The 15178-nt window shown below is 37.1% G+C and overlaps 2 protein-coding genes and 1 long non-coding RNA gene across 3 annotated transcripts; all 3 read right to left on the bottom strand.

The window, feature by feature from the left end:
• Positions 1–255: 255 nt before the first annotated feature.
• Positions 256–1447, bottom strand: LOC113273683. Its single transcript, XR_003322546.1, has 2 exons — positions 916–1447; positions 256–736 (listed from the first exon to the last, which is right to left on the bottom strand). It is a non-coding gene; the product is annotated as an uncharacterized LOC113273683 (long non-coding RNA).
• Positions 1448–5032: 3585 nt separating this feature from the next.
• On the bottom strand, positions 5033–6364 carry LOC113272267 (putative pentatricopeptide repeat-containing protein At5g59200, chloroplastic). Its single transcript, XM_026522132.1, has one exon. The coding sequence runs from the start codon at positions 6362–6364 to the stop codon at positions 5033–5035; it is 1332 nt and encodes a 443-aa protein (XP_026377917.1).
• Positions 6365–7023: 659 nt separating this feature from the next.
• Positions 7024–12748, bottom strand: LOC113273682 (probable F-box protein At3g61730). The gene is made up of 10 exons (XM_026523325.1): positions 12327–12748; positions 12144–12232; positions 10209–11351; positions 9419–9624; positions 9259–9303; positions 8866–9030; positions 8667–8714; positions 8302–8472; positions 7565–7672; positions 7024–7315 (listed from the first exon to the last, which is right to left on the bottom strand). Exons 3-10 carry the CDS (start codon positions 10406–10408, stop codon positions 7227–7229), a joined length of 1032 nt encoding a protein of 343 aa, XP_026379110.1. The 5' UTR covers positions 10409–11351; positions 12144–12232; positions 12327–12748; the 3' UTR covers positions 7024–7226.
• Between the last annotated feature and the right edge of the window lie 2430 nt (positions 12749–15178).

The raw sequence follows: 15178 nt of genomic DNA, 5'->3' as shown, positions 1-15178 counted from the left end.
GTATTTACACCATCATCTGCAATTAAACCTCATAACAGGTTATGCAGGTTTTCTGGACTGCATAACAAGTTATGCAACAAATTTTGTAGATGCATAACACGTTATGCAACCTCAACAACAACATTATCTTCCCCATATCGACTCGGCAGCACTCCAAGAATAGAATACGCATTAATCGCGGTAGGGAGTGAAAATGGTAGTGCAAATGGGAGATCAGGGACTATGATGCTCAAATCAGACCAAATTTGATCTTAATTCAAAATTTTGTCATGCTTACCAGAGTTATAATCCTTCCAAAAGGTGTAGAGTCGTAAAAATGTACCAGGGCATGGAAAAGAGAATTCATTAGATGTGATAACAAAGATTTCGTTGACTGCATTCCATAGAAACTATAGAAAGACTTATCACGAGTAAAATGTTGAGCTTAATCCAATAAGCAAGTAGTCTATGAGTAATCGTAATTTGTTGACTTGAGGGTTCTGAACATTGGCAGCCATCCATGAGTTTTGTAGTATTTGCCCAATTACCGTCACGAGGTGAGGTGAGAAAGAATTCCTAAACTAAAGTAACAGAAACCTTTGTTTTGGTTTAGATACATCAGGTAAGGTTAAAGGCCGGTGTCACCATTTTCTTTTTCTTCCGGCTTAGTTAGTCGATCCCCTGCTGGTTGTTCAAATAGCATCTTACTGCGATTTTCCTTGTTATCTCTTGATGCATTTCCAGCCAATTCTAAGACCTGAATAAAACATTAAACAAAAACAATCTTTCTATCAGCCATTTTATCAAACACATCGAACACAAATTAAAAACTTGAAAATCAAAAAATTTGAGCTAATTGTTAAATTAAAAATCCATTTCGGTCAGTGGCCATGGCAGTTGATTCAATGAACGCATCTTTTCCTCGAGAATCATTACCGTAACAGGTTATGCATTGGTCCAATCATCACCACAAATCCATTGTTGCTGCTGTTAATAATTCTCTGTTCAATCAAGTACCCATTCGTTCTCATTCCTTCAATCAAACACAACACCAGATCGATTGTTTGTTGTTGTAGAGCATCACCGAGAATCCAGCGTTCAAGTCTCTGTCTCAATCTCAAAATCGATCCATTAATTCACATAAATCAACATCAGCAAACCGATTAATTTGATTCTTCCAGTGATGTCGTTAACTATTCCATTAGCTGAATCCAAGTCTTGATCTCCCCTCATAATTCAGGTGGAATCTAATTGAAGAAGAAGCCAGCAACTGCTTGCTTGAAGAAGAACTGAACTTTCTTCTCATGATAAAAAAAAGCCATTAAAGAAAACGGAGGAAGAATGAAGACATAATTTTAGAAATTATGGGTGTGAGGGATATTTTAATCCAAAAAATGGGTGCGAGCTTGAATTTTCCTGGACGTGGATTTCTCAGTGGGAAAAATCAGAAAATTAGGTGTGGCAGTAGTTTTCACTTTCACAATTTTATAAAGATTTCCAAGTCACTGAAAAGGTCGCAAAGAAACACAAAAAAGTTGCGTGGAAATATGCACTGCAACGTCCCAATAACAAAAATCAAAGTTGATAAACTACAACCAGAGAAAAGACCAGAACTTAAACCCCAATTAAGCAGGCATTTCACAGCTACAACAATGACTTGTTTGGTGCTTCTCGAAATATTGTTATCTAGCCTTTCATTTTTCTCCTTCCACACAGTTCCACCAAATAGCAAAAAGCAAGAGTGACCAAATTCTCTTAAACCTGTTTTTGCTTTTCTTAGCACCCCACTCCCATATGGTACTTCTAACATTACCTGCAAAAGTCCAATCAACACCAAAACCGTTCAAGAAGTATGTCCATCCCTCAAAAGCAGTTTTCCAACGTAGGAGTAAATGCTCATTAGTTTCAGTAAAATTCCCATAGAGACTTCAGACCAAAATTCCCATATGGTGCTCTACTGTAGCACAATGTCCAGACCAAAAAATGACACCTTAGCATCACAATTGCTTGCCAGGACAAGATACAAAGACTTCAGTTTCCATAGCTTGATAAGAGTTCGCAGCTGAAAAACCATCACTGTATCTCCAGTTCCTGACATCCTCTTGAACTGACAAAACAGATGCAGGGTTACCTATTAGGTGCAGCAACTGAATCACCTCCAAACGCTGCAAATGTATGAGAAATATGAAATACCAATCGAAGTAGAATAATGCAACTCTCTATGTTACTGCTTTACAAGTTCGCCTGCTAATGGTGTAACCCAATTTTCTGCTTCAAAAACTCATTTCTCAATTTAATGGTTGTAAAAACTACTTGTAATGACTAATAAGCAATGTCAAATAATCAATAAAGGAGTTCAAAATTCTCTGAGAGGGTATTGCTACTATTGCATGATATTTTTGTTAAATCTTGACGAATTGATGGCATTCTAATGAAGATTACTAGAAGTTGAACTTTGAACGGCCATATAGAGCTGACAGACGAGGTTAATATGTTGAGCTTGAACAGTTGAATATACCTAGAAAATATGTTGAGCTTGAAAAGTCACCTGTGAGAGAACCATGGTCCGCATGCCATCCGCACCATGAAGAGATGTTGCCGGCTTCTTGGGGTCATTCCCTGCTGATTCAGAATTAAATCGTTAGAGAGCAAGCTACAAAAACTACTTAATACGCACAGCTAAGATGAAGTGAAAAGGATAAAGAACAAAAAAAATATTTGGTTCACATTGGTTCTACGAATGAAATTTTATGCACAAGTTTAAAATTTGAGTTTACACTGCCGATTCAAGGACCAGGTCACTGCTTGAACCAAAAGATGAAAGTTCGATTATTTATTTTTTTATCTTTTTTTTTTCCAATTGGAAATGACTTTGCCCTTAAAGAGCTACTGATACAGTTTTCATGTTTGGTAAAGATTGATCATGGCCCCCTTAAAACAGAATGAGACTCCAATGAATCAAAAAGCCTATATAAGCATGGCTGCAGGGGAAAGAGAATACTACAAGAAGAAGTGACCTAGAAAAGATTTTAGATTACTTTAAATTTCTCAGAATTTCTACCAAAACAGATAGGGAGCAAATTCTACCAGAATTCCATTTGGTTAAACAGTGAAAATAAGGACCAAATATTGATCATTATGACGAAGAGGGATCACTTAATGATATTCACCTTTTCTGTTCTGGAAAATAATATAAAAGAATCCAGAGTGCAAAAGTATCTGCCCAAGCTCTTCATCATCCTTCACCCTCATGCACCTAGATACTAATCATCGAACACGAAAATTTAATGAACCCTATAAATGCAGCTTGAGTAAAAGCATACATGTAAATTTTTTATACTGCCGCCATGTTGATGAGCCAAAGTAGCTTACCAGGTAAATGTTTATACCAACTATAGTATCTGAAGCATTAGAATAAGATCAGCACATCCTCATATGGGTTCCTTAATGGGTATAAATTATGTGACGAGCATATACCATATCGAGCGCAACGATATGCCAAAATTAAACCAATGTCCACCACCAGCTTTCTGGGGGTTGTAAAAGCTGCAACAATACCAAAACGACCAATCTCATTAGACAACCCTACATAATTCAAACTCGCACTTCCTGCTAAGAAATCATTAACGAATGATGTCGATATACCTGGTTCAAGTCTGGCAAGGCATCACCGGGCCATATATTTGCCTGGCAATAGGATGGATACCTAGTAAGGAAGGCAGAACCAGCAAGATTAGACAATTATTCCATAACAACTAAACTACATTACTAATTCCAATATGATGTTTTGCGCATACACAAAATGCACAACATTGAGCTTTGAGCACACTATTTTACTATTACCGCTGGACAAGAGAATCATCTTTTGTGGGTCTGTCTAACACTGGATCTGCATAATAAGAGCCTTTCAACATATCTTTCGATCAACAAGCCAGAGAAGATCCGTGGATTCAGCCATTCAGGGACTCCAATACAACTTAGTGTAGTGAAACATAAATATTTGTATTTTTTTTCCCACAATGACTGTCAACTAAGATCAAGTCATAAGCAGGTATGAGTCATGCTCATAAGAATCATATCCCATAAGTGACCCCCAAATCATATCTACTTTGAATGTGTGTAGAAATTCTACGATTTAGTGTGTTTGATGAATCAAAGCAAGCTGAATAAACTTTGAGCACGTGGTTCTACAAATGAGCATGTAACCTGATGTGAGCTCGGGCAGTTACAAGAAGGCATTAGGCTAACCAAGAAGAAAGGTAGAATAGAGTGTAACATATACATTTGGACATGTTTTGACAGCTAACACTGCTGAGTAAATGGTCTTATAAGCTAAATATGTAAAAATAAGAAAGAAAAGCCGTTTTTGAATAAAATGGAAATTCCCACAAACCATGTTGTTCGTTAAGTCCAGCCTCCTATCAATGATTCCCAAGACAGGACTAGGACTTCGCATCAACCTTGTAGAGCCGTAGCAGGACGAGATAAAAACAGATGCATGCTATCACTCGTGCCCCCATATGAAAAACAGAGGAAGCTTACCGTAACTTCGTATAAGAGTAGCCCCACTAGATGCCACCATCTTAAAAATCTAATCTTGGTGTAGTTGCTGTGGAAGTGTTAGCAGTTCTTCTGTTTGTCTAGAAAACCACAAATTGAAAAGAATTCAAGCTAGATAAAGCCTCTAAAATTCACAACTATTATGATAGCTAGTAAGAATCAATTTTAGTACCTGGCAAAAAATGGTTTGACTGCATGATTGTTAGTTCCTAGACTTTTTCCTGTCAAACATAAATGATGCACAAAGAATGAAACCTACTGCATGATTCACACTACTGAAGTACATTGATTCTCATGGATTACGGACAACAAGAGAAACCATTGGATGGTTCAAAAACAGCTGTAGTTCGTCAAATAGATAATCCTAAATAACTAGAGAATCAAGCAGGCAGGAACACCAATACATTCATCAAAACCAAATTTCAGAGTAACATTGATGAGTTTTGATTGCCGAAAATACTGATGATGTTTAGGAATCAAATTTAACATGGTTTCAGTTTTTCTTCATATACATTTTCAGTTTCTCACTCAACTCTTCTAGTTTAGCATATATATCTTTAGAAAATGGATGAGAATCATCTCGTGCAACAAATTCATGAACTACATTATCGACTTCAATCCAACTACAACCAGGTTTCTTTCGAATTCCTTTATCTTTCATCGATCTCCTAACCCCTGCCGCTTCTTCCCACTTTCCTTCAACTGCAAATAAATTTGATTTCAATACCATTAAACCACTATTTGTTGGATCAAGTTTATAAATTCTCCTTGCCAATTCTTCTCCTAACTCTAGGTTTCCATGGATTCTACAAGAAAAAGCTAATGTACCCAACAAAACTATATCAGCTTCAGTCGATTCAATAATCTCCATTGCTTCATCAAATTTTCCAGCTCTTCCTAATAGATCCACAATACACCCATAATGTTCCACCTTTGGTTCAATGCCGTACTTTTTCTTCATTGAATCAAAATACATGTAACCCAAATCGACTAATCCTGAATGGCTACAAGCACTCAAAACCCCAATCATGGTTACATCGTCGATACCAATTCTCAATCTTTCAGCTTCTCTAAATACACTTATGGCTTCCTCACCTAATCCGTGAACTGCATAACCTGATATCATTGCATTATAACATGAAATAGTTCTTTGGTTTATCTTATCAAACACATCTCTAGCTTCATTTATGCTCCCACATTTTGAATACATATCTATTAGAGAAGTCCCTACAAACCCATCAATCTCAATTTCTTTACTTTTCACATAATCATGCACCCATTTACCCATCTCCAGCGAACCCAAATTCGAAATAGCCGAAAGAACAGTGATTACAGTCAGCTTGTCAGGTCTAACTCCATTCATTTGCATTTCTTGAAAAACTTCCAAAGCTTTCATAGAATTCTCAACTTGAACGTACCCACTAATCATCGTCGTCCAAGAAGAAACATTTCGAGCCGGCATTTCACTAAACAACTTCTCAGCAATTTCAACCAATCCACTTCTTGTATACCCAACTAACATTGCATTCCAAGCTACCACATCTCTTTCAGACATTCTATCGAACACGTTCCGTGACGCAACAATATCTCCACAATTACCGTACAAATCCAACAAAGAAGTTTGAACATAAACATCAGAATCAAAACCCAGTTTCAAAATATGCCCATGCAGTACTTTACCTACTTCAAATGCAAAAAGCTTCGAACAAGCTTTAAGAAGAAATGGGTAAGTAAAATTGTTAGGTTTTGAACCATATGACAGCATATCAATGTAATACAGTAGAGCCTGTTCATATAAAGAAACATGAACAAACCCTTTAATCATGTTATTCCATAAGATAGTATTTGGTTCAAGAATTTGATCAAACACTTTAGTTGCATAACATGGGTTATGTGATGAGAAACAATAAGAAACAAGTTTTGTAATAACAAAATTATTCTGATGAATTGAGTTTCTGATAATATGGGCATGGATTTGAGTCATTTGTTTGAAGTTTTTGCAAGACTGAAGCCATGAAAATGCTTGATTCTCTAATTTCTCTGTGATTCTGTTCTTGTTTTGATTTAGTTTTGGGGGAAGTTTATTAGGTAAGGTTTTGGTTTCCACCAAGAGTAAGGATGAATCCATTTTGTTTAGCAAAAAAGCTATTTCCCAGTAATATAATACTTTGGGCTTTGGCGGGTGACATAGAACGTGTCAAATATTTCCCAGAGTTGCAAAGGTTTGCAAAAGTTAGAGTTTATTTGGAAAAGCAAATGTTTGGTGACACAGACGCTACTGGGCCTGCTTGTGCCAACTGCAGGTATGTATTGTTGGCGTAAAATTCTCACCTCCCAAAGGTTCCATAGCAAAGTTTCTTGTACTACTAAAAATATTATCAAAGATGGGGATATCTTACAAAATTTAACAATAAAATGTAGAACAGATACTGAGATTAAAAAAGAATACTGATCTCTGTCTGAGTACAAGATTTAACTGCCTGCATCTTAATCTAGGTAATGTTTTTGTAAGTTATTAATTTTATCATTTGATGGATACGTTTGTGATCCAACAAATGGAATTGATGTTATCTGTGTGCGTGATGTGTGTGGACAGAACTATAATTTTTTCAGATTACTGCTCCTGCTTTTTGAGTGAACGACGAGCTTTTTGAGCGAATGACGAGTATAATCTTAAGCTGTAGGAACTAAAGGAGTTGTTGAGAGATTCTAATTGAAACAACTTCACAATCGTCTGCATCTCCAGCTCTCATTGCATGGTATGTAACATGTAGTCCTGTTGTAAATGAAAACCAAAACTCAAGTTAAACCAAAGTTGAACCTTCTTCATGTAAGAAAAAACTAGACAGAACTTATATCTCAAAAGTTAAGTTTAACATTTAGGGGTACACAACTACACATGGTTAAATTATGATGGTTATCTAGTTCGCCAAACTCATGCTGATGATAAATGTGGGGGATAGTGATTAAGAGCTATATGATGTTGCTGCATAATTAGGTAATGCTTAAGGAGATCTGTGTTTACCGTCATTTTCCTGAAGATTGGTGTTGACAGCTACTCCATGACAAGAAATTCGAGCCCTTGGGTGCCAGTCACTAGGTTTTGCCTTCCATTTCTTCAAATCTAACACTTCTGCGCCATCAATCTCAGAAGATTAAGTAAAATAATAAACGACCGAAAAAGTAAAAAAAATTCTTGAGGGGTAAAATAATAATGCTCCCTATTTTCTTTTGCATATCAAATAGAAAAGTTGGACAGATTTGATGCCTGTATAACTCAAAATAGAATGTTATCCTCAATAGTGAAGTGCTGACTATAAGCTAGTAGAGGACTGGATGTTACCGCTGTCAATAGAGTACCCCTGGTTTGGCTACAGAAGTATTCTGGAGCTAGAAACTACTCCAGTCCTAGTTTCAGACTTTCGGTTCACATTCTGTTCTTCTTTATGGGACTTAGATGTTTCTTTCTTAGATAATGGGTTAGTATATGTATATGCACGTAAATGCAAAATGTCAGGAAACTTAAAAAAAAGGAACAGGTATTCAAGGACAGTCCTTTCTGAATATGCTCCAGTATTGGTTTTCTTAGGTGTTAACTATTAAGGTATGCAAGTTGGAATTTCGGTTATAATGTTCATTATTCCAGTTTGCATTCCACAGGTTGAATCAAATTTGGGAATGGTGGCACAAGTTTTGGTGCAGTTTACATTCATGGTTGCAGAAATTTAATATATGGTTTCAGTTTCCAGGTTTTTATGTTACCTGTAGTTGCACGGTCCCTTAGGTGCTTAATGTCGAGAATGACCCCTATAGCTCCATCAGAGGGTGTCCTGATTTGATGGGATCCAATCTCTTTGTAGTCCCAGCTCCCATTTTTGTATCCCTCAGTTAGAAAGAGCTCTACGTGTCTTGCATCTAATGTCTGCATTGTCCCTGTAAAAACATCAACAACAACAAAAATGATGATTAAAGACCCATTACTATTATTGATGATTGAAGGCTCAATGGATGAAATATCCCTCCTATGGTCCTCAAATAGCTAACAGTTCAAAGTGATGGTAAGTTGATGTCAACATAATAGAAGGCGTTCCAGAAGTTTGTTTTCCTTTTCTTTCTTTTTTTCGCACCTTCACATGTTTTCAAGTTGCAAACAGGACAGTGAACCACCTGAAGATCTGATAACAACAAAAAAAAAAAAAAAAAAAAAAAAAAAAAAAAAAAAAAGGTTGAGATACAGACATTGGTAATAATATCCTTGAAATTACAAATATTCTCCAATCAAACATGACTAAATATGTAAAAAAAACAAAGAAGAAGAAAGGTTACCTGCTATCCAGATACCAGTTTTAATATTATCCAAGATGCAAGTACCAGTTGTCTGCAACATTTTCTCTACAGACACTCCTCTAGGGAGTCTTTGGAGCAAAGGTATCTTCTCAGTCAGGAGTCCAATCGATGAGTCGAAGAAGAAAGCACCGATTCTCATCCAATCTAACCCATTCAAGATTTCTAAGTCAGTAATAGCAAAATGAATACATGTATATCCCAGAAACTCTCTACCAAAAAAGGAAAACCTTAAAGTAACTGGATTAACTGCATCCGTTATGAAAGCTTTTCTAACATATCCCAAATTCTAGTTGCTTTAATCTGCTAGTAACTCAAGTAACCCATAATTACGAAAATTACGAAAGACTGGAATTGTAAGGAATTTCTAGTTACCAATGTGCTTGTCTTGTTGCCTGAACAGATAAGAATGACTCCCATCTGAAACAGACAAAACCAGAACAACAAAGGTCAGTAGAAGCTAACTTTTACTCTCTCTAGGAGGATACATCGAATAATTTACATACACACAAGTAAGGGATTGAATCAAATTTACCAAATGCTGATACATAGAGGTGGATCCATTTGAAGGAGACTTGTTGGCGAAACGGAGGAATTTGAAGATCACGTAAACAAGCGTATTTCCAAACACTGTTTTCCTCCAAAATGACATCACGAAACCAACGACAAGAAGATCCAAGCATCACTATACTTTTTCCGTCTAAATATTTCGCTATCTCGGTCCAAATATCCTCTTCAAACCTGTAATTAAGAAACACATTAAGTTAATGAGAAATTGAAACAGTGATGACCAAAGAAATTCAACAGATCCGATATAAGAGGGACTAATTCTGAATCTGAACACTTAAGATTGAAAGTTAAATTCAGATTTGGCAAAATAATCCAGTGAAACTCAAATTCAAGCGTTGAAATTGACTTGACTGAATCAGAGTCGAATAGGAAGAGGCAAAACTTAAATTCCTAACTAAACTGAGCTCAATCCATGGAAAACATCGGATGTAAAATTCGTTTGAAATTCCAAAACTCCAAAGATTTTCTCGAAGTTTTCACATCGAAATTCAGATTTCAGCTCAAAAAATTCGAAACAGAAATTCAAAATAGGTTTAAACAAACTAAACGATCTTCAACTTAAATCAGTTTTATAATTGAATCAAACTTCGTCATCCAGTTAAATCTGCAACAAGTTAAATCTTCAATCGAAGATCCAGATTCAACAAATTTTTTGAAAATACTGAAAATCAATCACTACAGATTACAGACGATGCGAGTACAACTTACTCGTCGTACAGATCTAGAGATTGAAATAAAGAAAGAGAAATACATACCTGTTGAAATATGGAGGTCGTCGTCGATAGAAAAAACCTGAAAACCTTGATTGAGACGGAGGAGGTGGAGGAGGAGGAGAAGAAGTACATGAGCCAATAGATCTAGTATAACTTCTCAATCTTTTCCTAATTTCTGAACAGATTGTATTTCCAATTCGTGAACAAATCGATTCATCATCTGGACTCTTTCTTTTCCCCATTTTGAAATTCAATTTTTTCGTAATTCAAATTTTTCGTAATTCAAATTTTCAACAACAATTGCCTGCGCGGGAATATATATACTAAGCTTTTCAAATGAAAAATTCCTCATTTCCAGTAAGGGTATTGTATTTAACTCTGTGGTTTTGAAATTTTCAAGGGTAATATCGTCTTAAAATTAAAACACTTTTAAGCGTGGATTACCGGGCCGTTTATTCTCCGATAGCTATGTATCCGATAAGAGATAGCAGTTGCACTTTTAAGAGATAGTGGAAGCTGCAAATGAAGAAGGAATTCTAGAAAGATTATCTTTAAAGCTGCAAACTGGGGAGGACCAAGAATGAATCCAGTTCAGTTCACATCAACTTTGCTTACTGAATTCCAAAAACAAATGTTGTACAGAAATCGAGTTTCATTCGACTACTATCGAATCTTGGTTCAAGTTCAAGAGTGCCCAAATGAAGTTATAGTCCATAACAATCAGAATTTGTAAACCCAAGTCAAGCAAGAACCTACCCTCAATTTTCTTTCGAATATTTCATCGTATCAAACAGCAAACACCAGCATTCCTTGATTGGTTGCTGGTCTTCAAAAGTAAGAACAGGTGTGAGATGTTTTTTTTCTTCCAAGGAGCATTTTCCTGTTCAATCCAAGACATCAAGGCACTATCCAACAAACAAAACATGTTGACATAGAGGAGCTGATACATAAGCGGAACGTATCGGAAATGTATGAATTGGATTACTGGTCCAAATGCAGCTCCGACGGCCATTGGTGGTACCAAATCCCCTCTTAATAATACCTTCTTTCGCTTCAACTAAATTCTTGCCAGAGGCAAACCCAAGGTAACTGAAGAACGAGATTCCAGATATTGGCCCGAAAACATTGTAATGAATTTGGTGGAATCTAAGTCATGATCTTATCAGTCGATCTAGACCTTCATACCTACACAAACACATTAAGCACAAGTCATTTTTATTTCAAAATTTGCCAGACTATTTGTTCACAAGATTCAAGCAAGAAACTATTTGTTTGTTCTCTAAGGTCAAGTCCTACTCCAACATCCAGAAATCTGCACCTTTTTCCAAAGACTGTTCTCTACCAGTTGACAAACCGCAGAAACTGCATGGATTTGGGAGGGTCTCCTCTTATGGCTTGCCCCAAGATAACACAAATGCATTATCATGTTTTTCATATTAAGCTGTGAGATATGTTCACAAGATAAGACTCAAACATCAGAGAAAACCCACACTTCTCTAGCTTGAATAACCAGAGAAAACCTATGGATTTACCATTTAGGGGACTCCTTGTACAACTAGGCCTAAGCAAAAACAAACACACACTATCGTTCATTCCATAATGAGTATCAATTTAGAGCAATTCACAAACAACTCTAAGCTATGTTCATCTCGATATGTAACCTTAGTTAAGAATATACATAGAAACTCTGTGCTATAAGTATGTATTTGATGAAATAAGAGCAACTGGGGAAAAACAAGAAGGCGAATAGGGAGAACAACAAAAGCATTATCACTCATTCCATAATGAGTATTTGATGAGTTAAGAGCAATTGGGGAAAAACAAGTAGGTGGGATTTGCAAAAAAACAAACTGGATATCACGTTTCCCATAATGGGTATTAAGAGCAATTCATGAGCAGACATGACTTCATCCCCAGAATTAGAGCAAGCTGAATACCAAACTATGTGAAGAAATTGGGGAAGAACAAGATACATACCAGTAGTATCAAATTGGACCAACAAATCCAAAACCAAACCCACTAGTAATAGCTACCCATTTAACCTTAAATTGTTTATCATCATCAACCTGTCCACAAAGTAATCAAAACATCAAATCAAATACCAAAAGCGCAAAACCCCAATTAGCCATTGAAAATCAACAGAATCAGTGATATACTTACATGGGTTAGATGTGGTTACCGTTGTATCTTTCTGGAGTAAGTGATTTTGTGAGCAGCAATGTCTCCGATTCCCCCCATGGAATACCAGAAATGATTAATTTGGGTCTTAACCGGATGAGCTGACAAACAATTCTGATACAATTTCCAACCCTTCAACATCTGGGTTTAATCAAACAGAGATAACTTAGAGAATGGTAATTTTAGTTTACAGAAACCACTTCAATTTTTATTTTTAGGGTGTTTTAGTGGAGAGATAGATAAGAGAAGGGGAAGAACGGAGACTTGAAGCTTCATAAAAAAAAAAAACTTAGGACTGGGGAACGGCAAAAACAAGGAAAAAGATTGGTTGTCTGGGCGCGACAATAGAGGGAAGAATTATTGAACATTGTCGTGGACTCTTCTGGGATGCCGGAGTTCCAACTGAAAACGGTGGTGTTGGACATTTGCATCAGTTGTAGAAGATTTAGACCGAGATACACTATAAGGTCTATTCATATGCCCATGTCAAGCGGCTGCATTAGTGAAAGAAGATTTAGACTCGGACACACTATAAGGCCTATTCCTACGCTCATTTCAACAGTGGCGGAGCCGGACTTTGAAAATGAGGAGGACAAAAGAAAATTATGCATATACTAGAGGGCTAAATGTAAAACTTAGGTGGACTAAATGTAAAAACTTATTACAAAATCAAGTGCGTTTTTGCAGTTTTAGTGATTTTAGGGGGGCCTAAAGCCAGGGTTAGTCAACCTTTAACTCCGTCCCTACATTTCGAGCAACTAATTTTGCCATTTTAGAACTCACTATACGTATGTCAAAGTGGCAAACATATCTGTCTAAGTGTCGGGAATAGTAATTAGGCATACACGACAGAGTTTCTACCGAGCGATAGAGCGTTGCTCGTTAGTCATTCCAGCGCCAGCGATAGTCATCGACCCGACAACAAGAAATTGGGATCATGAAAGATTGAACCTACTACCCCAACCCATAATTCAGCGAATCGTTAACAACAAACCAGATAGGATCATATGGCCTTTTACCAAAAGCGGAAAATTCACCACTGCTTCAGGATATAACTGCCTCATCAGCGCTTCAGCGCAAATCCAACAACCCCCCCCCCCCATCAAAATTTCTTTGGACACTTCCATGTCCCCCAAAAGTACAGCTTTTCTTGTGAAAAGCAATCAATGAGGATTTGCCAACCCTCAACATTCTTAACCGCATCCAAATCACCAACTCCAACTTATGCCCTCAATGCAGTTCTAATCCTGAAACATCCACTCACATTCTGCTTCAATGTTAAACAGCTATAGATTCTTGGAACCTCTTGCTAACCCACTACACAAACCACCAAAACACCAATCATGGCTTACCGACTTCCCTACCATATCAAACGATTATATCCCAACCACTTAAAACAGGAGTTCCTGCTCCGATCACCACATCATTATGCTTCCTATTTTGGTCCTTATGGATAACCAGGAACGACGTGATATATCGCCAACAACAACCAAATCCGACAAATGTAATGCAAATGGCCATCAAACTCCAACAAGAATATTCGTGGGCACAGAACCACATCCCACCGGTACTCCCTGGGATGCAACCATATGCAAACCCTGCACAAAGAACAGTAACAACTTCAACCATGTATGTGGGATGGCTCAAGCCCCACTCGGATTGGATCAAAATCAACACGGACGGGGCAGCAAGGGGATATCCTGGAATAGCGGGAGCAGGTATTATATGTCGAAACTGGGAAACCACCACAATCCTAGCAATAGCACAACCGTTAGGCATCACCACAACACTTGCAGCGGAAACTTGGGCCATGCACATCGCTTCTACTACGGCGATGGAACGTGGATGGCCAAAGGTTCAATTTGAAACCGATTCTTAAAATTTAATGAGATTTCTGACCCCAGACACAGACGCCCCATGGTATATATCTGGTCTGGTTGCAGAGATCAAACAAAAGCTTACCCAAATCCAGCAATACACCATTAGACACATCTACAGAGAAGGAAATCAAGCAGCAGACGGTTTACCAAATCGAGCACTGGATGACTGCTCCATAGGGAGGCTCACAACCACAGTATCGGAACATGCAATTCCGCAGTCCATAAGTTCTATTGTAATAGCAGACTCTATGGGTATTATGTATCCCCGTGTAATTTCGGTCTAATCTAATAAATCTCATGCTTAAAAAAAATACACACTTACGAAAATAATGAATAAAAAAATTTATGAACGTATTAGAAGTAAAAAAATTAAAAGAAAATGTGATTTAGGTGGAGGAGGATTGTAGAATGCAGCAAAAGAAGTAGTGTTCGGTGTTGGAGATGGAGAAGAAGAAGTGAAGTTGTAACTTAGGTTGTGTTTGATAACAGAGAAAGGAAACAATTTCATGGAAAGTGTTTCCATGGAATCAGTTCCCTGGAGGAGGCAAAGAAAGACTTTCCATGGAATTCCACGGAATTGAATTTAAAACATACTTTAGACCACGCTTTTTTTTTTTTTTTGCAATTCCATGGAAATAGATTTTTGACCAAACGACGGAAAACACGCTATTTCCATGGAAAGGTGGCTAATTCCATGGAATTAACTCCTATCAAGCACATCCTTAGGGTTTTTTAGTCTTTCTTTTAGTTGCTGGGTTGTTTTATTATTGGGTTTAAATAAAATATCAAACAGATGGTATTTAGGATACGGGCCATGAGTTATAACCCCAAAGGTGTCACTTTCTATCCACAAAAAAACCATCAAAACAAAAGTAACACAAAAAACTCAAATAACAAAAGTAACACAAAAACACCTCAAAGGTGTTTTTGTCACCACTAACTACCACTACTAGC

Source organism: Papaver somniferum, chromosome 4, assembly GCF_003573695.1.
Source record: "Papaver somniferum cultivar HN1 chromosome 4, ASM357369v1, whole genome shotgun sequence".
NCBI classification, from domain to species: domain Eukaryota; kingdom Viridiplantae; phylum Streptophyta; class Magnoliopsida; order Ranunculales; family Papaveraceae; genus Papaver; species Papaver somniferum.
The sequence above is the reverse complement of the archived record's forward strand: the minus strand, read 5'-3'. Positions and strand labels throughout refer to the sequence as shown.

Bases quoted from the DNA above. Each gene is read 5' to 3' on its own strand.
- LOC113272267 (XM_026522132.1), bottom strand. From the start codon at position 6,364: ATGATTAAAGGGTTTGTTCATGTTTCTTTATATGAACAGGCTCTACTG.
- LOC113273682 (XM_026523325.1), bottom strand. From the start codon at position 10,408: ATGGGGAAAAGAAAGAGTCCAGATGATGAATCGATTTGTTCACGAATT. The intron at 9,625-10,208 runs GTATGTATTTCT...TCTTAATTACAG, and splicing joins CGACCTCCATATTTCAACAG to GTTTGAAGAGGATATTTGGA. The intron at 9,304-9,418 runs GTAAATTTGATT...TGTCTGTTTCAG, and splicing joins CCTCTATGTATCAGCATTTG to ATGGGAGTCATTCTTATCTG.